The sequence below is a fragment of the Ovis canadensis genome, chromosome 25 (assembly GCF_042477335.2).
Source record: "Ovis canadensis isolate MfBH-ARS-UI-01 breed Bighorn chromosome 25, ARS-UI_OviCan_v2, whole genome shotgun sequence".
In the NCBI taxonomy this organism is placed as follows: Eukaryota; Metazoa; Chordata; class Mammalia; order Artiodactyla; family Bovidae; genus Ovis; species Ovis canadensis.
This window is the reverse complement of record NC_091269.1, coordinates 25,154,496-25,174,830: the sequence shown is the minus strand read 5'-3', so window position 1 is coordinate 25,174,830 and position 20,335 is coordinate 25,154,496. Positions and strand designations below refer to the sequence as shown.

General features: G+C 47.4%; 1 protein-coding gene and 1 long non-coding RNA gene across 3 annotated transcripts; one reads left to right on the top strand and one right to left on the bottom strand.

Annotated features, from left to right (window-relative positions):
* Nucleotides 1-495: 495 nt before the first annotated feature.
* On the bottom strand, nucleotides 496-4,438 carry LOC138430262 (uncharacterized). The gene is made up of 2 exons (XR_011253082.1): nucleotides 3,733-4,438; nucleotides 496-1,003 (listed from the first exon to the last, which is right to left on the bottom strand). It is a non-coding gene; the product is annotated as an uncharacterized lncRNA (long non-coding RNA).
* Nucleotides 4,439-15,106: 10,668 nt separating this feature from the next.
* Nucleotides 15,107-19,919, top strand: IRF2BP2 (interferon regulatory factor 2 binding protein 2). 2 transcript variants are annotated; one of them, XM_069572380.1, is made up of 2 exons: nucleotides 15,107-16,958; nucleotides 17,603-19,919. In XM_069572380.1, exons 1-2 carry the CDS (start codon nucleotides 15,956-15,958, stop codon nucleotides 18,316-18,318), a joined length of 1,719 nt encoding a protein of 572 aa, XP_069428481.1. In that variant the 5' UTR covers nucleotides 15,107-15,955; the 3' UTR covers nucleotides 18,319-19,919. The 2 variants fall into 2 exon arrangements, with proteins under 2 accessions (XP_069428481.1, XP_069428479.1); XM_069572378.1 differs by having other exon boundaries at nucleotides 15,227-17,006.
* Nucleotides 19,920-20,335: the final 416 nt, after the last annotated feature.

Below are 20,335 nucleotides of genomic sequence, written 5' to 3'. Positions count from 1 at the left end.
GTGTTTTTCTTTCTGGCTTACTTCACTCTGTTTAATTGGCTCCAGTTTCATCCGCCTCATTAGAACTGATTCAAATGTATTCTTTTTAATGGCTGAGTAATACTCCATTGTGTCTACAAGCAATAAATGCTGGAGAGGGTGTGAAGAAAAGGGAACCCTCTTACACTGTTGGTGGGAATGCAAACTAGTACAGCCACTATGGAGAAGAGTGTGGAGATGCCTTAAAAAACTGGAAATAGAACTGCCTTATGACCCAGCAATCCCACTGCTGGGCATACACACCGAGGAAACCAGAATTGAAAGAGACACATGTACCCCAATGTTCATTGTAGCACTGTTTATAATAGCCAGGACATGGAAGCAACCTGCATGTCCATCAGCAGACGAATGGATAAGAAAAAGGACTTAATCTTAAGTCTATCTTCCGAATAAAGTGAAATTCAGACTTTAAAAATGCCCCCCCACCCACACACCCACAAGCTGGAAACCTGAAACAGGTTCTATTTATTTATTGATTTGGGAGATTCGGTTTACCGATTGTTATTGTTCAGTCACTCAGTCATATCTGACTCTTTGCGACCCCATGAACTGCAGCACACCAGTAGCTTCCCTGTCTTTCACTATCTCCCGGAGTTTGCTCAAACTCATGTCCGTTGAATCAATGATGTCATCCAATCATTTCATCCTCTGTTACCCGCTTCTCCTCCTGCCTTCAATCTTGCCCAGCATCAGGGGCTTTTTCAATGAGTCTGCTCTTCGCATCAGACTGTATTGGAGCTTCAGCTTCAACATCAGTCCTTCCAATGAATATTTAGGGTTGATTTCCTTTAGGACCGACTGGTTTGATCTTGCTGTCCCAGGGACTCTCAAGAGTCTTCTCCAGCACCACAGTTCAAATTTCAAGCCTCAGATGAAGAAAAGGATGGGTGACAAGTCAGGCAATCTTAAAGAGTTTATGTCCCTGTAGCAGAGATTCCAGGAAGAGCAGCACCAGCTCCCATATCTGGAAAGCAACATGAAAGGACAGCGATGAGGAAGTCCTTGAACGTCACAGTTCAAGGCAGTCTTATGTTTGCTGAGCATCTTCTGTGTGCTGAGTACTAAAACCTCCAGCCTGGAGAAAAGTGTGGTGTGGGTGGAGAACAGATAAGACACATGCATAGGGACTTCTTAAGTTCTTAAGTTCTTCAAGTTCAGCAAGTCCAGGATATTACTTTATGAGCCAAAGTGAGAAAAAAAAATTCAAGGAGTGATAGTGGTGGATGACTCAGAAAGGATTCAAGATAAGAGTTTCATAGAGATGGTCAGAATGAGGTCATTGGCAGCTTGAGTGATAACTACTTCCTGGAGTGGTGGGTGTGGAGGGGTGCTGAGTAGCAGGGGTGGTTCCTCAAGTAAGATCTTGAAGTCTGGCTACAGGAGGTACAAGAACTGGTTGGTTTTAGAGCAAGCACCTGCTTCAGCCTAGTCTGGAAATAGCTTAGATGACAAAAGCCAGTGTTAGTGGAGACAGTCTGTATGTCTTACACTTTTCATGTCATCGAATCCCTCCACCAACCTCTGCAGTAAGTACTGTTTTTATACCCATTTCACGGGTAAGGAAATTGAGGCACAGAAAGTTTAAGTGACTCGCCTATCACACAGCTGGTAAAGTTCAGAGCAGGAATGAGAGCCCTGGTTCTCTTCCTCCAGGTCCCGTACTCTTAGGTGCTGGGTGATATGTACCCATACTGATATATCTCTGGACATATCAGTAAATCTCAATTCATTTGTCACTTGGTCTTGCTGTTGTTTTCATGTCCACTTACAGAAGCAAGTGAGGTACAGGAGAGCAATTTGCCTGTGTTCACATAGAAAGATGGCAGGAGAGGCACCCATCAGTGAATGAGTTACTCTCACAGGACTTAAAGTGGCTGGATACAGGGATTTCGAGCTTTTAGCACTGTGTGAAACACAGCTAGATAGCCAAGATGATCCAGGGACTCTGCATCCATTAGAAAGAACAAACTTTTATGGACTTCCCTGGTGATCCCATGGATGGAGGAGCCTGGGAGGCTGCAGTCCATGGGGTCGCTAGGAGTCAGACACAACTGAGCGTCTTCACTTTCACTTTTCACTTTCATGCATTGGAGCCTGGTGGGCTGCCATCTATGGGGTTGCACAGAGTCAGACACGACTGAAGCGACTTAGCAGGTGGTGATCTAGTGGTTAAGATTCTGCTTCTACTGCAGGGTGTGAGGGTTCGATCTCTGGTTGAGGAACTAAGATCCCACATGCCATGCAGCATGGTCCAAAAAAAAAAAAAATCAACAACAATCATTTAGCGAGTCTCCAGTCCATACCCACCCCTGCATTCCTAATGACCCCCAAAAAGGAAAGCAATATTTGAGAAGAAATTACTTTGTTCTCACTCTTTGGATATTTAGAAAATGCTGGGGCTTCAAAGCCTTTCCCCAGACCCAGATGGAAAGGCTGGATGGAAAGTTCATTTGAAACTAGTGACATACTACCTAACATTATTTTTAATATATATTTTAATAATATACTAATACTATATAATAATTATATATAATAATACAGTATTATACTACTAATGTATGCATATATATTACATACATACATACACAGATATATACACACCCACGCAAATGCATTGGTCATCTTGGGTTTAGCTTTGAGTTCTTAAAAGGAAAAACACAGCCTAAGCATAAAGGGCTATAATTGGCTTCTTTTTATCCTAAGTTAATGACATTGCTTTATCAGCTTGGAGTGTGTGTGACTGACCTATTGGCCTTTCTCTGTCCAGTAATGAAAATATGTGCTTTGAAAATGTGTGTACATGGGCAACGGGAAAACTGGAAGGATAGTTGTCATAATGATGGGGTAATAAAACCAGGCCCTGATTTTTGTGACTATGGTCACTGCCCCTTCGACAACTGTCACATTATAAGGAAAATGGTGGTGAAACATCCATTGAGAAGTTGAGAGGAGACCTTATCGTCTGTTGAAGAAAAATTGTGGTATCAGCTTTGGCTACGCTATGAGGGCCACAGTTGAGGATAAAAGAGGTATACATGTCTACCTTCCCAATGCCATCTGTGTTGTGCATCTTTAAAAGGGATGTGTTGGGCGTTATGTTGTGTTCCAGTGGTTAAGACTCATGCTTCCATTGCAAGGGGCATATGTTCGATCCCTTGTTGGGAAACAGATCCCACTGCTACTATGTGGTGCGGCAAAAAAAAATTAAAATATGTACTGGTTAAATTGTTGAAGACCTAATACTCTGTAAGTATTCTAGAGGAACTTTTTTTTTTTTTTTTTTTGGCTTCCTTGGTGGTTCAGATGGTAAAGAATCCGCCTGCAATCAATCCCTGGGTTGGGATGATTCCCCTGGAGAAGGGAATGGCAACCCACTCCAGTATTCTTGCCTGGAGAATTCCATAGACCGAAGAGCTTGGTGGGCTACAGTTCATGGGGAGTCAAATTACAAACTTCAGACAGTTTTTTTCTAAATAATTTTGAATGATCGCCTCCTAATTTATCTTTTGTAAGGGATATAGCATTCCATACAAAACGTTTTTAAAGCTCAGTAATAGGCCTGAATGGTTACTAGCAATAAGAGATAATTACTGTGGAGAATCAACACGGAGAATCACATATTGCCTCCCGCTGTTTTGGAAATCATATTGGGCAGGGAGGCACTGCTATTAAACCTCAAGGCTGTGCCTTTACCTGTAAAAGTCAGCTCCTCGTGGTGTCCTGGTCTGGAACCCAGACTGCCTGGTTTTTCTCCTTCAGTTCATTCTGTGTCACTGTGCAGCTCAAAAATGTGCTGAGGTCATGTGTGGTTAAGACAAGAATTTACCATAGTCATTTTCCCTCCTGACCTACCTATTATGAGACAGTCTACAGTGATTTGCAAACTTTGTTTTCTTTCAGAAGGCACAATGGGCCACCATCTACTGGGCTCCTCTGAGGGTAGGGAAGTGGGAGAGCGGGAGGCGGGGAGTGGGCATGGAGTCCTGACCTCAGAGCGGGGCTGTGAGGTGGTGCCGTCCTGCAGGCACAATCCCTAGGGGCGCCTGAGGATGCAGCACTGGCTCCGGTCCAGGTACATTGGAGGCAGTCCTAGAAGTAAGAACATCCATCATGCTTAGTAAGATCTTAGGTTGTAACGGCTGCCTTGAGCCTGCAGACATTTTTCATGCAACTCACAATCCTGAAGAAGCTCTCTTTCTGCCTCTGCGGCCGTATGTTTTTCCAGCTGGACCTCCCCCAGTCTTCCGCTCTCAAGAAAGTTCTCATTCATTCAACCCAAGGGTGGCTCAATGGCTTTTCTGAGGACCACTGCAAGCATCGGCAGGAGTCCTGGCCACAGGGAAAAATCAAGCTACCTGAGCTTGGAGACAAAGCTCTCAACTCGGCAGTCTGTGTCTTCAGATGCTGTGCTTTCCTTACTCAATTTAAACTTGGAGAAAAGTAAATAAACACATTGAAATATGTGAAAAACATTCTTATTAGCATGCTTTTTTTTTCTTCTGTGATTGAGACTTCCTCATCAAACCCAACAGTGGGAAAATGAAAGAACAGCTTTTGTCCACCCACTTATTTACTCTGATTAGCCAGTGACCTCTGGACCCTGTTTTCCATTGTTCATCTTCTATTCACCTGGGGAACTGGAGTTGTTTTCGCTTTTCCAGATGCTGTTTTTCAGATTGGTTGATACGATGGTTGGAGTTACAACTCTGATACCCTTTGGAGTTCTGGCCAAAGGGCCAAGGTTCACTTTTTATAATTCTAACCAAGTCCCTGGGTCTTTGCGATTCAGACTTGGTTGCTGCCCTCTTGGTTATTTTTCCATGGAGTGAATTTAGGATTCAGTTCCTCATCCTCAAAAGCCCTAACTGGAAAGAAAATCGATCCCACATTCCCTGTGGAAAACTCCTTGAAAAAACCCACAGGGAATTGAGTTGTTATGTATAAAACTCTTACTTTTATTGACATATTTATATTTAATTTACAATAGAAACTAAGCCCACTGCTTTACTTTAATAGTGTCCTCGTTGCTTGCTGGTCAGTCTCTGACTACACTTCCCGTTGCCTCCCCACCATTCATTGCCCCTCCTCTGCACAACTGTTTTTTCCCAAGCCACCCCCTTGTTGGCATTTGTGTAGGTTTAAATCTTTTCGCATCACCTTCACACTACAAAATGTGCAAGAGCAAAAATGATGTCTCTGATAACATACAGAGGTCTTAGAACACCCCACACTAGCAGTATAAAATCCAAAATCCTGATAACATTAGTTTGGGGAGACCAATTAAATTCAGGGATTGCTATGAAATTGTGCAATCTGAATCAGTATTATTCAGAGCAGGCAAGAGAGAGCAATATTATGAGGAAATCACTGATTTTCACTTTCTTTCTGGTTTGTTGGTTTCACAAAATGCTTAAATAAGAATATAATTATAATATTTCTAAATGGATTGTGCAACTGCTCTCAAGCTCGACAATACACCTCCCAACACTCACAATAATACAAGTGGCATATATCTGGTAGGTTACCCATTAAACGACTGTGACAGATCGTATTTCTGGTTAATTGTTAGTTCCTTATGACCTTAGACTTTGCCTGTGTATTTAATAACACCATCTGCTGCCTAGGGTAGCAATGCCACCTTTTAACATGAGGATTACTGTTCTTACTTCGTAAACAACTGTGCTCCATCAGAGGTGCTGAAATTCTACCATAGAATTATTTAAATTATACTACCTATGGAAAGCTCAAAAAAAGAAACTTGACTTTCTTGCTTCTGCTGCCTTTATGGGCTTCTCCTAAAATGTCATAATTTATACACCATAATAAAAGCATAAAAAAGATTTACAAGTTGTATTCTTGGACTCCAAAATGAAGTATTTTAAAAAGAACTCTGACTCTGTTGTGCCTGTCTTAGTCTGTCTTCTTCCAGGCTAGCTTCTCACTGCATTATCTCTGGGAAATTTCCCAATAAAACAGATGATTAAAAAATAATTCCCACAGAACGAAATGAGATGACATCTTTTTTTAAAAAATCATCACCCAAGACCATGCGTCTCTGTTCTGGGGCATGTTAAGAATCCTGCTGGTGTTCAAGAAATATGAAAACTTCTGTTACCACATGGCCTATGATAGCGTAAATATGGACGGGGTTTTCAGTGGTCTCCTTTGTTTGGGACCCACAGATGCCCCTGGGAAATGAACTCTTGGTGGTCAGAGTGAGGGGTGGAGGGGGTCAGAGTGTCTACTTTAACTTAACCAGGCCCATGCTGTGCAGTACACTAATTTAGTGCAATTCTCCAATTCATGAATCAGAACTGCCTAAAAATAGAGGCTCTCTGGAATGGGAACTGCCTTGCATCTAACCTGATTCTCCTGCTGGCAGGAGAAACTGTATCTTTCTGAAGCAGAAGAAAGAAACACCATAGACTCGTTCATCCATTTATTTGTCCTTTAATCCATTGCTAGCCTTGATTCCAAAAGGAGCTGAGGGGAATGAAAATTATTGCTTAATTTTACTAGGGAAATGAAAAAAGGTGAAAACTTTTCCCCAGTTGCTATAATTTTTCATTCCTTAACAGGGTGACACTTTTAAACAGCAGGAGTGAGCTTTAGAGAATAAAGCATTCTAGGTTTTTAACTCATGCTGGGAAGATTGAAGGCAAGAGAAGGGGACAACAGAGGATGAGATGGTTGGATAGTATCACTGACTCAATGGACATGAGTTTGAGCAAACTCGGGGAGATATGGAAGGACAGGGAAGCCTGGAGTGCTGTAGTCCATGGGTTTGCAAAGAGTTGGACACGACTTACTGGCTGAACAAATGACAAGGCTCATAGAATTGATCACTATAAGCCCAGCACTCGCACAACCCACAACTTTATGCTAAAGTGTGGATACTTCACAGAGTACCAGTTTATTGTTGTCTTTTAATTACTTGGAACGGGAGAGGTTGGCCTGAACACTCATCACATGAGAATAATCAAGAGGTTGTCTGCCAACAGAAAACAATTTCAAAAGTACAGAATGTAGAATTCAGAGCCTAAACCACTTGGTAGCATCCCAAAAAGGCATGTCCTAACATGTTTTCAGTGTAAGAGAGCTTCAGCATTCCAGGCTTTTAAAAGAATGTCTCCTGTTACAGCTAAAGGGAGCTGCTTGTCCTTTTCCACACTCTGAATTCATGGAATCTGGAAGTCTGATTCTGGAACACTCATCTTCAAATAAATTGAGTCATCTTTATATGAAAACTAGAGAACTTGGCTTTTCTCGCCCCCGTTTTTGAAGAATAGTTGAAATGAAACAACCACCACATGTAAATGCTTCCCACCATCACATTTTTAAAAATTTTGCTGTTGTTGCTGCACTGGGTCCTTGTTGCTGTTCTCCAGCTTTCTCTTGTTGCGGAGCACAGGCTCTAGGCATGCAGGGCTCAGTAGTTGTGGTACATGGGCTTAGTCGCTCCGTGGCACGTGGGATCTTCCCAGATCAGGGATCAAGCCCTTGGTCCCTGCACTGGCAGGCGAATTCCTATCCACTATACCACCAGGAAAGTCCCCACCACGATTTCTGAGATACACAGAACTGATGAAGCTTCATTAAGTTTTTTCATAATCAGAACCAAAGAAATGAAAGTTGTATAGAAAGCCACAAATGTAACATTTCACTATGGTTAACAAAAGTACAACAAATTTCAAAACATCAGAATTCCTAGAACTTACTCTCACAACATCCTTCATAAATTCAGTACATAGCCAGCAAAGAACCACACAGCTATTAAGCAGTGGGATCCTGGGTGAGAATACAAAAAAACCTCAAAACAAGTTTCCACATCCTGCTGACCTATTCAGCCAAATGCTGGTCAGTGTATGGAATTGCTGTCAGGTTTTGTTTTGTTTTGTTTTTTCCTTCTCTTTTTCTTCAACTGTGGCCCTCTTGAGTAATCTGAAAGGCTTGTGGTTAGTATACTGAGTTTTGCCCACCACATATATACATATATATCAGTCTCTTGTGGAAAGAAGTATTTTCTGTAAGCTTTGAGACATTTCAGTCGGGCATATTAATGCTGATACAGATGCTTTTCCACTGGCTAACTTAAACTAAGTATAGACTGTGGTTTAGACACTCCTAGCCTGGGATCTGAGCCCGGACCAAGCAGACATATTCTCAGATGATATGATGGTCTGGTAGCCATTTAACCTCACAATTTTATCCGATGGCACAAAGCCCCCAGATGGTGGACAGGCACTTACTGTCATTTTTCTGCATTGTTTTGTGATTCCATGTGAGTCAGAAGGATGTTGGGCTTGGGCTTGCCACATTCTCCTTGTTTCCATTACCCTCACCCACCATATGAAGGGTCAGAGCAGAAATGGTGTCAAGTTCAAATTCCCTCTTCCAATCAAGAAAAACACAGACCCAGAGTGCTCCAGTGATCTGTCTCAGCTCCCAGGCCAGCTGTGTGAAGACAACCGATGGTCCCACAGATATCTCCTGTGCAGATATGTGCTGCTGCTGCTGCTAAGTCGCTTCAGTTGTGTCCGACTCTGTGCGACCCCATAGACAGCAGCCCACCAGGCTCCCCCGTCCCTGGGATTCGCCAGGCAAGAACACTGGAGTGGGTTGCCATTTCCTTCTCCAGTGTGCAGATATGTACATGTATGTAAAAAAGAACCTGTGAAAGAAATAGAAATAGGAGGCAGCCCACCAGTGGGCTAAAGAAAGAACTGCAGTTTGGGAAACCTGAATTCTAGCTGTTGTTCGACTATATTCCTTCGTCTCAAGGCAAGTTCCCTACTGTGCTGGTACCTCAGTTCACCAAATCAGTAAACAGAAGCTGATGTCTTTCTTAGTCAGCATTAAGGATAACGAATTGGTCTGCTAAGGCAGATATAGATAGGTAGGTAAGTAGATAGATAAATGGAAAGAAAGAATAAAAGCAGTCTGAAAAACGTTCACAATCTAGCTATTTCTTAAATGCTAAAAGATAACAGCCCCTAGGAAGTTCATAAGTGCTAGCTCCCAGGTATATTTCAGAACCAACTTTATCACTCAGGAATTTGCTTAAAGGGCTGAGGAGGCTTGCCAGCTAGCCCATCAAGGTTCATTTGTATTTGCATTTTAGCTGTCTGTGACAAGCTTTTTAGTAAACATGTTATATTTAGTCACTTTTAGGAAATCTATTTCTGTCTTTCCGTCCACCCGTGGTCTTTTGCTAGGGCTCAAACCCAGGCTATCTGCTCCCGTGGATTTCATTTTCTTCTTCCTGGTATGAACTTCAGTTCTGAGTGTGAATCTGAATTCTCTCCATGGTTTTGCACTCCCCTTGCCAAAGAGGTATCACCACCATGTGGGCCCAGGAATGGATGTGGTGCCAACCCAGACTGGTATTCATTCCAATTAACAAATTACAGCCCACAGTTAGGCTTTTAAACTTTCTTTTCTCCTTCTACAGGGAGTCAGTTCTCTGTCTCCTTTATACACAAAACTGACCAAAAAAAAAAAAAGTTAAAGTTTTCAAATGCTTATTGTTAATGTTTGCATCTCTGGATATCATTGGGCTATCAACTACATATATAATTGCTTTAAATAAAATTACTTTGTGTGTGTTTGCTAAACACATTAGATCAGGGCAAGTCAGTCACCAGAACAGATTCTAGAAACCCCCATTGGTAGAGGTCAAATTTTCCTGTTGATTGGCATTCTTTTGTGAAATATATTTGCATCTTCTCAAGAGAAAGTCAATCTAGCTCATACTGGCTCCCTTCCATAAGAAATACAAGCAATAAAAATGAAGCTTTATTTGGTGAAATTCCATGAAACATCTGACTTCATGGTTTTTTCTCTTCAGTGCCTTGTAGCCCTATTGTATTTACCTGTCTGCATGCAGAGTAGCCAGAATTGGTGTCCTATACGAAGAATTAAATGATTTCATGAGACTTCTCTTTTTGTTTTTAGGGAAATAGGACATAAAGAGTTAGAGGTGCAGTATTGCAGTTTGGTGAGTAACCAAACCATTTCCTCGCTCAACTAAATCCTAGAAATGAATTTTGTATCCAAACACCAACATCAATTTTTATCTATAGTTTATAAATTCTAAGTTTCACCAGCATAAAACGGTCTACCATTTAAGGAGTTCCATACTAGGCATGGCATGGTGGCAAACTGACTCACCTCTACCCTATCTCTCTATCTGTTGTGACTGTTGACTTTTCTTTGGATCGCCTGTCCTACGAACTATACTAGAATCTTGTTTCCTATAAATACGGGTATAGATACGCAAATCTTAACATTCTTTTTGTGAACACTCACAAATGTTAACATTCTTCTTCTAGGCCTCTAAACTGTGCATACATTTTATGTTAAATGCAAGATGTATATAGTATGTTCTAGACTATGAGAGTGTGTATTAGTCATCCAGTTGTACCTGACTCTTTGTGACCCCATGGACTGTAGCCTGCCAGGCTCCTCGGTCCATGGAATTCTCCAGGCGAGAATACTGGAGTGGGTAGCCATCTTCCCAATCCAGGGATTGAACCCAGGTCTCCTGCATTGCAGGCAGATTCTTTACCGTCTGAGTCACCCATTCTAGACTACATTGTTAGACAAAAATACTCACACCTGCATTTCAGTTCTGGCACTCATCTTTAATGTTACTGCAAGAAAATCACTTAATTTTTCACTATCTTAGGTTTTCAGCTTCTGAAAAAGGACATGAATAAAATTTAGACTCAAAATAACTTTTCTGAATGCCCATAGGAAAGCAATAATAAACATAAAGCTATCACAGCATGCTTAACCTTTCAGAATTGTAACATCTATTTTTTTCAGTCCCCTTATTCCTGAATGTGTATGTAGGAAAGTTACCTTTTTAAGTAGGCAAGCTAAATGAGAGAAAGTATATTATTTTATTATTTTCAAACAATATCTTTGAGATTGGTTTGCTCTTTTGTCAGTGTCTTCCCCCTGGTATCTTTTAAAGGATTTCAATGAGTGTCTTAAATAGAGGTTAAACCCGAATCCAGATATTATTCCAGAAAAGTGCATTTCATCATGCTCTTTCCAAAAAGTCAATGGGAGGGTTCTGGCATCAAATGGCTGTTGAATACCTTCCAGTTCTCCTCCAAATTTCCTTGCAGACTGAGCGAGTGTGTGACCTCAATTTCTCCTTTATCTGTATTTTTCACTTAGCTCTTTAAATTCTGACACAGTCAGTAGTTAATCTACATCAAGGCCCAAAATTTTACTGTATGTCGGGACTGTACCTATGTTTACACACAGGCTGGTGACTAACAGCTTCTGTGTGTATACGTGGATGATAGAGAGCTTCTGTGATTTCCTAGACCTTGCACAGAGAGTTTATCTCCTCCATATGCAGAAGTCTCTTTAGTATCTGAATGTTTTCTGCACACAGGGAAGGTAGGCTATAGGGAGGTCAAACAGAGGGAAAGTATTTCTAAAATAGCATATTTGCAATTTGAAAACCAGTAGGATTGTCTCATAAAATGCTATTGCTTAGAAGGAAGGTGCTCATATCTATTACAGAAGGTTCTTTTATGTCATGACTCTCCATAGTATGTGTTGATGTGTCATATAAACAAATATGCTCAAATATGTATTTATAACTTTTTCAAAGTGGAAAGCCTTGAATATCACACATGCTCTTCCAGTCTTAGGAAACTTCTGGCCAAGTACAAGGAGCCTAGGATGATAGCCACAAATATTCAGATGCCATATGGCTGCTTTTTTTTTTTTTTTACCTTCAAATATGCCAGGGTCAGAGTTTAAGAAGCTTTAGTATGGTTGAAACATCATGCTATTAATAGAAGCTGCCCTCTAAAGAATGAAGGCTGTGATTCCATGCGTGGATACAGGGTGACATGAAGGAACTCAGAAGTCCCTAGAAATACCACCTCCTGGACAGCACCCACCCATTCCTGGGGACAGGGGGTCATCGCTCTCCCACAGCTGTGTGTCCTCCAGGCAGAGTTCCATCAGGGTCGTCTGGGGAGAATCATTTCTTTACAATGCCCTGTCACCTGCCAGTACAGGGCTGTGGTGTGTTATCAAGAGCATCTCAACTGGAGTGAGCTCCAGGGTTCAGATTCAGATTTTAGATGTTTAATGCTCATGCAGGGGAAATCTGTGCAGGGGCTGGATTTGTTCTACCCAACTGAGCTACTGCTTAGAACTGCTCTGTTTGGTTTACCTTTCAATCACTTCCCTTATGCCAGTTTTGGAGAGTAGCATACTGAATGGTTATCCTTTTGCTTCTAAACTGCAATTTTCTCTCTTTTTTTTTTTTTTTTAAATGTTAGAAATTAGAGCTGGAAGACTGCTGCTCCATCTTGTCTCAGCAGGAGTGTTCCCCATAGAATATTCCTTAAGTTTTTAATACAAATTGCAGCATTTCAGCATTCTGCTAAAAAGCCAGCTTCAACCCACTGCCCCACCAACAGTTCACCTGGCATCAGCCTGTCTGGCCACATAGGAACAGCCAACCTGGTAACCTTGACTTGGAGTGGCAGAGATGATCAGAGTTCTCTTTTGAGAAGATCTGGAGCCTTTTAAGCAAGAGGGCAGCGTCTACGTGACTAAAACATACCAACTTCCTCTTTCATAAGTCATCACATGATGAACTGCAATTACAATTCCTGCCTTGTCTCTGCGAATTGCAGACGCATTGCCTCACCCTAGAAACCCTGCTCCTGTGTGTGGAGGAGGCGGCTCTAACTGCTGCAGCAGCCGCTTTGGAAGGGTTCCAACTCCAGTCTGTGCCGGGAGGGAGGGCGGTGGGTGGAAGACGAAAACAAAGCTCTGTTTACTTAGCATACATCGATAAAGCTGCTTCGGAGAGACATGAAAGGCCAGGCAGCATGAAAGACTTTAGATACAATATAAGGAATTGCTGCTCTGGACCCACGGCCAGCCTTAACCCCCTTGATTCCGGATCCTTTTATGGCAAGAGAAACCAGAACTAAAACAAACCTTTCCATCTTCCAGTGGGCATTTCGTTAGGGAAGTTACAACAACTTGAAGTTTCAACACTAAACTGGTAGTGTAAAATAAAAAGGAAATGCTCTTCATTTGGAGAAGAAAAGCTCTGTTCCATAAAAACCCTGACTTAGTACCCCTCAAGGCAGAATTTGGAGCTCAGTGTTTCTATTTTGGGATAGAGCGACAGGCTGTCCCACAAGGATATTACAGTGCCTGCCTGCTTGCAGGTAAATGAGTAAAATTAGGCCGTGGCTGTAACCCCGAGTTGTTTCCTTTTAATATTTCCACCCCAACCTACTGAGGCCACTTCTTGGGGGTATTGAGATGGCTCATCTCTCTACAGCACAGAGCCTAGGTCTTATTCCCTTTGGTTAGTGCCCTAGTGGCTTAAGTTACATGCTAGGAGAGGCTCTGGGTCTCCTAGGAGAGTGACAGGTCCTGAAAACGGTGCATGATAGCAGGGACCAGGTGTGGCCAAATCCACCAGTTGCTGGGGATCGGGGTCCTATCCTCCCAGTTAGAAAAGGGTGAGGCAGGATTGTAATTGCAGGGCAAGATCCGGGAGCAGTTGGGGAGACCTTTATAGAGGCGCACCTTCTCTGGAAATCCCCACAAGACATTCAGGCTTTGCCTGCAAAAACATTTAGCTCTGGCATTACATTTTCTGTGCCATTTTCGAACAGGTTTTCTCATGTGCTTTAAGCAGCTCCCTCCACTGTTTCTCTAAGGGTGTTTTTCCTCTTCCCTGTGGTTAATTCTTTGAGGCAACCTGGCATTTTCAATAGCAACAACTAGAGAGAAACGTCAGCAGGATTTTTTTCTCTCTCCACCTACCAATCCAGTTGTAGGGAAGATAATATAATTAGTACCCTGTTCTTCCCACACTTAACCAGCTCATTCCAGTCTCAGGGAGAGAGGTGGGCCTGTTTTCCAACAAAGGAAGCTCGGGAGGCCGCCCTTCCAGAGCTGAAGTGTAAAGGTCCCAACTGAGAGTGACTAAGCCCGCGTCTATTAGTCAGAAAGACTAACGACCAGCCAAAAGTGATTTACCATAACACACGCCAGCTCCTCCTCCCGATAAAAGTGTGAAACTCAAGTGCTCAATTCAGTCTGGGCACAGCCTGTGGCTGCCAACGGTGGCAGAACGCGGCGAGACTGGCTGGCTCTGCACCCACATGTCGCCTTCGCGCCAGGCGGGTTTGCACCCACCTAAGCCCATCCTGGGCGGTGTGGTGGGCTCGAGGTCGGCCCTGCCCACCCAGCGGGGCCGGGAATGGCTGAGATCTGCCGGGTCCGCGCGACCCGCAGGCCAGCCTGCCGCTCACCCCCAAGCGCGCGCGGACCCCACCGCCGCTCGTGCCCGCGCCCCGCGCCACCTGGAGTCCAAGTTTGGCCCCGTGGACGGGGCCTGGAGGCCTAGAGTCGCCGGCGGGGGGGCGGAGCCTGCGCGGTGACGCGGCCTCTTTGGCCGCTGACCCCGGATCCCTGGAATGTGCATTCGTTCAATGGAGCCGCCAGTGCCAGCGGCGCCGAGTCACGTCTGCGCGGAGCGTGCGCACTCGGCGGCGGCGGCGCACGCGGCCCGCGGCCCCGCGCCCACGTCACGCGGCTGCCGCGCGAACCTGCGCCAGGTGGCCGGGACCCCCGCGCTATAGCGAGGGCCGGCCGGGAGGGAGCGCGGGGTGCATCGCGCGGTGCTGCCGCTCCCTCCCGGAAGGGCTCCGAGAAGCGGCGGGTGGACTCGATCCTAAGCCTGAGAGCACGCCCTCTTTTAGTAAAACTTCAGGGGACCGGCGGCGCCTGTGTCCTCCCCAAGACCCATGCGAGTGTAAAAGCGCTTGCCGAAGAGTTCAAATAAAGCTCCTTAAAAGATGTTTAAAAACGGACAGAACCAAGTTACAAAGTGGCCTTGCTTTTCAAAACACGAGTTTTACACGGTTTGCTCTAAACGGATCTGGAGGAGAGGGAACTCGGCTCGAGTGGTCTAGGCAGCGGAGCGGGTGCAGGGAAACAAGCTGCGCCAGCCACGCGTTCACGTCGGGGACACAGGCCGCGGCGCGGACGGGAGGGCGGGCACAGAGGAGCCGGCTCTCCCAGCAGCGCCCGTTCTGCGGCGGGGGGAGGGGGAGGGCGAGGGCGCGGGGGAGGGCGGGCGCGCGCGCGAGGGGAGGGGGCCCGCGCAGGCGCCTTGCGAGGCTGTCGAAGAATCAAGTCTGTAGAAGTGGAGCGGCCGCGGCGGCAGCAGCAGCAGCGACGGCGGCGGCGGAGCTGAGGCGGGCTGGGCGCTGACGCGGGCGCTGGAGAGCGGCGACGCCAGGAGCTGTGAGAGAGCAGCGGAGCGACCCGGGGTCCGCGCCGCGTCCGAGCTCCGCGCCGCCCGGCCGCCGCCGCCGCCGCCGCCGCCGCCCCGGCGCGGCATGCCCCGCCGCTCGGGCTGAGCCTGCCCCGGCGGCCGCCCCCCGCCCCCCGCCCCCCCAACCTCCCCGCCCCCCGCCCCGCACTCCGCGCCAGCTGCCGCCGCGACCTGCTGCGCTCCCCCGCGTCCGCGCGGCCCGTCTTCGCCCCGGTCTGGAGGCCAGCCGCGGCTCCAGCCGAGCCCCCGCCGCCGCCGCCGCCGCCGCGCCCGCCGCGCCGCGCCGCCCCGCCGCCCGCCCGAGCCCGCGCCGGCCGGGGGGACGTGCTGCCGCGGCTGCAGCCCCTCGCCCCGCGCCCGCCGCCCCTCGTGCATCGGGGGCGCTGCGCGGGCGCCGAGCCTTCGCGGGCTTTGCCGCCGCCGCCGCCGCCTCTGCGGCCGCCGCCGCCGCTGGTCGGGGAGACGCGGGGTTGGGGGGGGAGGAGGGCGCGCGTGGTGCCGGCGGGTAGCGGCGGCGCCCCCTCCTCCTCCGCCTCCTCCTCCTCCTCCGGCGCCGCGGGCTCCTCGGACATGGCCGCGGCTGTGGCGGTGGCCGCCGCGTCTCGGCGGCAGTCGTGCTACCTGTGTGACCTGCCCCGCATGCCCTGGGCCATGATCTGGGACTTCACCGAGCCCGTGTGCCGCGGCTGCGTCAACTACGAGGGCGCCGACCGCGTCGAGTTCGTCATCGAGACGGCGCGGCAGCTCAAGCGGGCGCACGGCTGCTTCCCGGAGGGCCGCTCCCCGCCCGGCGCCGCGGCCCCGGCCGCCGCTAAGCCGCCGCCGCTCTCGGCCAAGGACCTTCTCCTGCAGCAGCAGCAGCAGCTCGGCCACGGCGGCCCTGAGGCCGCCCCGCGCGCTCCTCAGGCCTTGGAGCGCTACCCTCTGGCGGCCGCCGCAGCCGAGCGGCCCCCGCGCCTGGGCTCCGACTTCGGCGGCAGCCGCCCGGCCGCCGCCCTGGCCCAGCCGCCGACGCCGCAGCCGCCGCCTGTGAACGGCATCCTGGTGCCCAACGGTTTCTCCAAGCTGGAGGAGCCGCCGGAGCTGAACCGCCAGAGCCCGAACCCGCGGCGCGGCCACGCCGTGCCGCCCACCCTGGTGCCGCTCATGAACGGCTCGGCCACACCGCTGCCCGCCGCGCTTGGCCTGGGCGGCCGTGCCGCCGCCTCGCTGGCCGCCGTGTCCGGGGCCGCGGCCGCCGGCCTGGGCTCGGCGCAGCCCGCCGAGATGGGCGCCCACAAGCGGCCGGCGTCCGTGTCGAGCAGCGCGGCCGCGGAGCACGAGCAGCGCGAGGCGGCGGCCAAGGAGAAGCAGCCGCCGGCGGCCTCGCACCGCGGCCCGGCCGACAGCTTGTCCACCGCGGCCGGGGCGGCCGAGCTGGGCAGCGAGGGCGCAGGCAAAGGCCGCGGGCCGGGCGAGCAGGACTGGGTCAACCGGCCCAAGACCGTGCGAGACACGCTGCTGGCGCTGCACCAGCACGGCCACTCGGCGCCCTTCGAGAGCAAGTTTAAGAAGGAGCCGGCCCTGACTGCAGGCAGGTTGTTGGGTTTCGAGGCCAACGGGGCCAACGGGTCTAAAGCAGGTAGGGGCGGCTGTGGAGTGAGGGGGTTTAGGGGCGAAGCGGGGCCTGAGAGCCGAGGAGGGGGTGCTCTTCCTATTGGCCGTTCTCCCCCTGCCCAGAAATAGCAAACATCCAACTTCCTGATCTGCTCGAGGCGGAACCAGTGCTTAGTGGCAACGTGTTCCTCTGCTGAAGCAGCATAACAGAGATGAGTCAGATGGACCGATAGGCAGCGACACAGGGCTTTCCTTTCCCAGCACATTCCTGGATGCGAGCATGAGGGCACCAGTCACCTTTTAACCTGAGGGTGGGGAGGGGGGGGACTGGGGGGCGTTAACTCTCATGTGCACAGGGCAGCCTGGGTACTTGCAGGCCTGTGGAAGAACAGGCAGTGCTTTCCGTGCCTTTTTTTTTTTTTTAACTGCTAGACTGCCTCAGAGCCTTCTCAGTCTAAGTGGTTTAAGTTGCACGTGCTCTTGAAACTTGGTTTTTCTGTACCAACTTTGGAGAATAGAAATTCTTCAGAGGGTTGTGTTGTGTGTTAGTGAAAGAAAGATCCTTTTTAGTGCACGTTCATTTATTCCTTTTTTTCCCCTTTTCTATCTTTGTTCTTCCAGTTGCAAGAACAGCAAGGAAAAGGAAGCCTTCTCCTGAGCCAGAAGGTGAAGTCGGGCCCCCTAAGATCAATGGAGAGGCCCAGCCGTGGCTGTCTACATCCACAGAAGGGCTCAAGATCCCCATCACTCCTGCATCCTCTTTTGTGTCGCCACCACCACCCACTGCCTCACCTCATTCCAACCGGACCACACCGCCTGAAGCGGCCCAGAACGGCCAGTCCCCCATGGCAGCCCTGATCTTGGTAGCAGACAATGCAGGGGGCAGTCATGCCTCGAAAGATGCCAACCAGGTGCACTCCACCACCAGACGGAACAGCAGCAGTCCACCCTCTCCGTCCTCTATGAACCAAAGAAGGCTGGGCCCCCGAGAGGTGGGGGGCCCAGGGGCAGGCGGCGCCGGAGGACTGGAGCCAGTGCACCCCGCCAGCCTCCCAGACTCCTCCCTGGCCGCCAGCGCCCCGCTGTGCTGCACCCTCTGCCATGAGCGGCTGGAGGACACCCACTTTGTGCAGTGCCCTTCTGTTCCTTCGCACAAGTTCTGCTTCCCCTGCTCCAGACAAAGCATCAAACAGCAGGGAGCTAGTGGAGAGGTCTATTGTCCCAGTGGGGAAAAATGCCCTCTTGTGGGCTCCAATGTCCCCTGGGCCTTCATGCAAGGGGAGATTGCAACCATCCTTGCTGGAGATGTGAAAGTGAAAAAAGAGAGAGACTCGTGACTTTCCGGTTTCAGAAAAACCCAATGATTAATCTTAACTAAAACTGCTTGAATTGTATATATATCTCCACATATATATATATATCCAAGACAAGGGAAATGTAGACTTCATAAACATGGCTGTATAATTTTGATTTTTTTGAATACATGTGTTTCTATTTTTTTTTTTTTGACGACAAAAGGTATGTACTTATAAAAGCATTTTCTTCTTTTGTTAATGTTATTAGCATATCTCTGTGCTTTATTATCCTGGTGACAGTTACCGTTCAATGTAGGCTGTGACTTGCGCTGCTTTTTTAGAGCACTTGGCAAAGCAGAAACGCTTCTAGCTGTATTTGTATGCACTTATTTTAAAAAGAAAAAAAAAAGCCAAATACATTTTCTGACATTGTAAGATTGCCTTACTGTCTGTTGTTATTTACTGCTGGCCCGTTTCTCAGGCTGGAGGCCAATTGGTGGAGAAGGAAAGGAAATGAGGAAAGGGGCAGTGTTGTGAAGTGGGCATGCCACTGAGAAATGTCACCAAGTTCCCCCCAAACATTGCCCTTTCAGAGTAACAGGAAATCGATTGTGAATCTTTCTCGATTTTGTTCTTAAAGTTCAGTTGTTAGGTTATTGATGACTGCCTGAGAGTTGCTGCTGAGAGATTTTCAGGACTGTGGGGGGGGTTTATTTGGGGGGGGGGGTGATTTTTTTTTTTTTAAGGCAGAGTTGACCACTGTTCACTGCCCATGTGATCAGTTGTAAGATGACAATGCTGCATGCTAGTTGGTTACATAATACACAATCCAGTGACTCAAGACAGTGATAACGGTTGTCGGTGGGGACAAGATGGCACTGCCATCTTTGCATGGAGCCTGCCTCTGCAGCGCCACTTTGAAACCCCCTGGAGCTCTGTCTGTCGTTGCTGTGGTCGTTTCCTTTGAAAAGAATTGAAAAGAAGTTACAGTCCAGGTGAACTGGAGATTGTGGGATTGGTTTCGTTTCCGTTTTGTGTTTTGTCGTCTTATCATTTACCTGTAGCGCTATTGCTGTCGATGTGATCACCTGCACCCTGTTCCTAGTGAGTGCTAAATACAGTATGGTACAATGACAGTATCAGCGTAGGGTGCTGCCAGGACTGCCCGTGGGCATATCGGTGACAGCCCAGATGGGGGTGGAGGAAACCTGTAATTTCTTTCTCACATGTGTTTGAAATACCAAGTGAATAATACTGTTCTTCTGGACAAAAAATGATAACCTAGCGAAAATTAAAGAGTTTTACATGATAGACAGGCCCCACCTCTCAAACTATTTTTAGAAGCCTTTTGTAAACTAATTTCTTTCGATCACTATTTTGCATCAGTAAAATGATTTTTTTAAACCAATAAATCATCAGTTATTAGAAATAGTTGTCTCACAGTGATACTGGTTTTTCTTTTGTGCTGTTATGATTTAACATTGACAGGAACACTACTTTAAATCCTTTTATGTTCAGGTGTTTGTAACTTGGCCCTATCATTAGGCTGAATCATGGCTTCGAGGTCTACAACTTCTGTGTATGGTTCACAACCCAGCTTTTAATTTGAAAATACAGATTGTTACCCACTTTGGATTACCTTTTTCAGTTGTGTTTTTGTCTTTCTTTTTTTAAATTGCTCAAATATTTTTTAATGGTCGAGTTATTAACACTTGAAAATCAGATACTGCACCAAATACAGTATTTTTTTCATGGTGTTTTTAATAAGTGCACCTATTATTAATGCTGTGCAAATTCATGTTACCGGTCATTGTTATATTACAAACAGACTTGCATGATTAACCAGTTTGTTGTTACACTTTTTTAAAAAAATTGGAATATCTATGACTCAGATCTGACTGGTTTCTCTTATGTAAATGCACACATGCAGAAACACAGTCGCTTTTACATGCCCAGAAAGACATTTGTAAAGAATTCAGTTTATTATGGTCTGTTGTATAAATGTGTATCTAGGCACTTTACTATAAACTGGAGTTTGACCTCATAGACGTTACAAGTT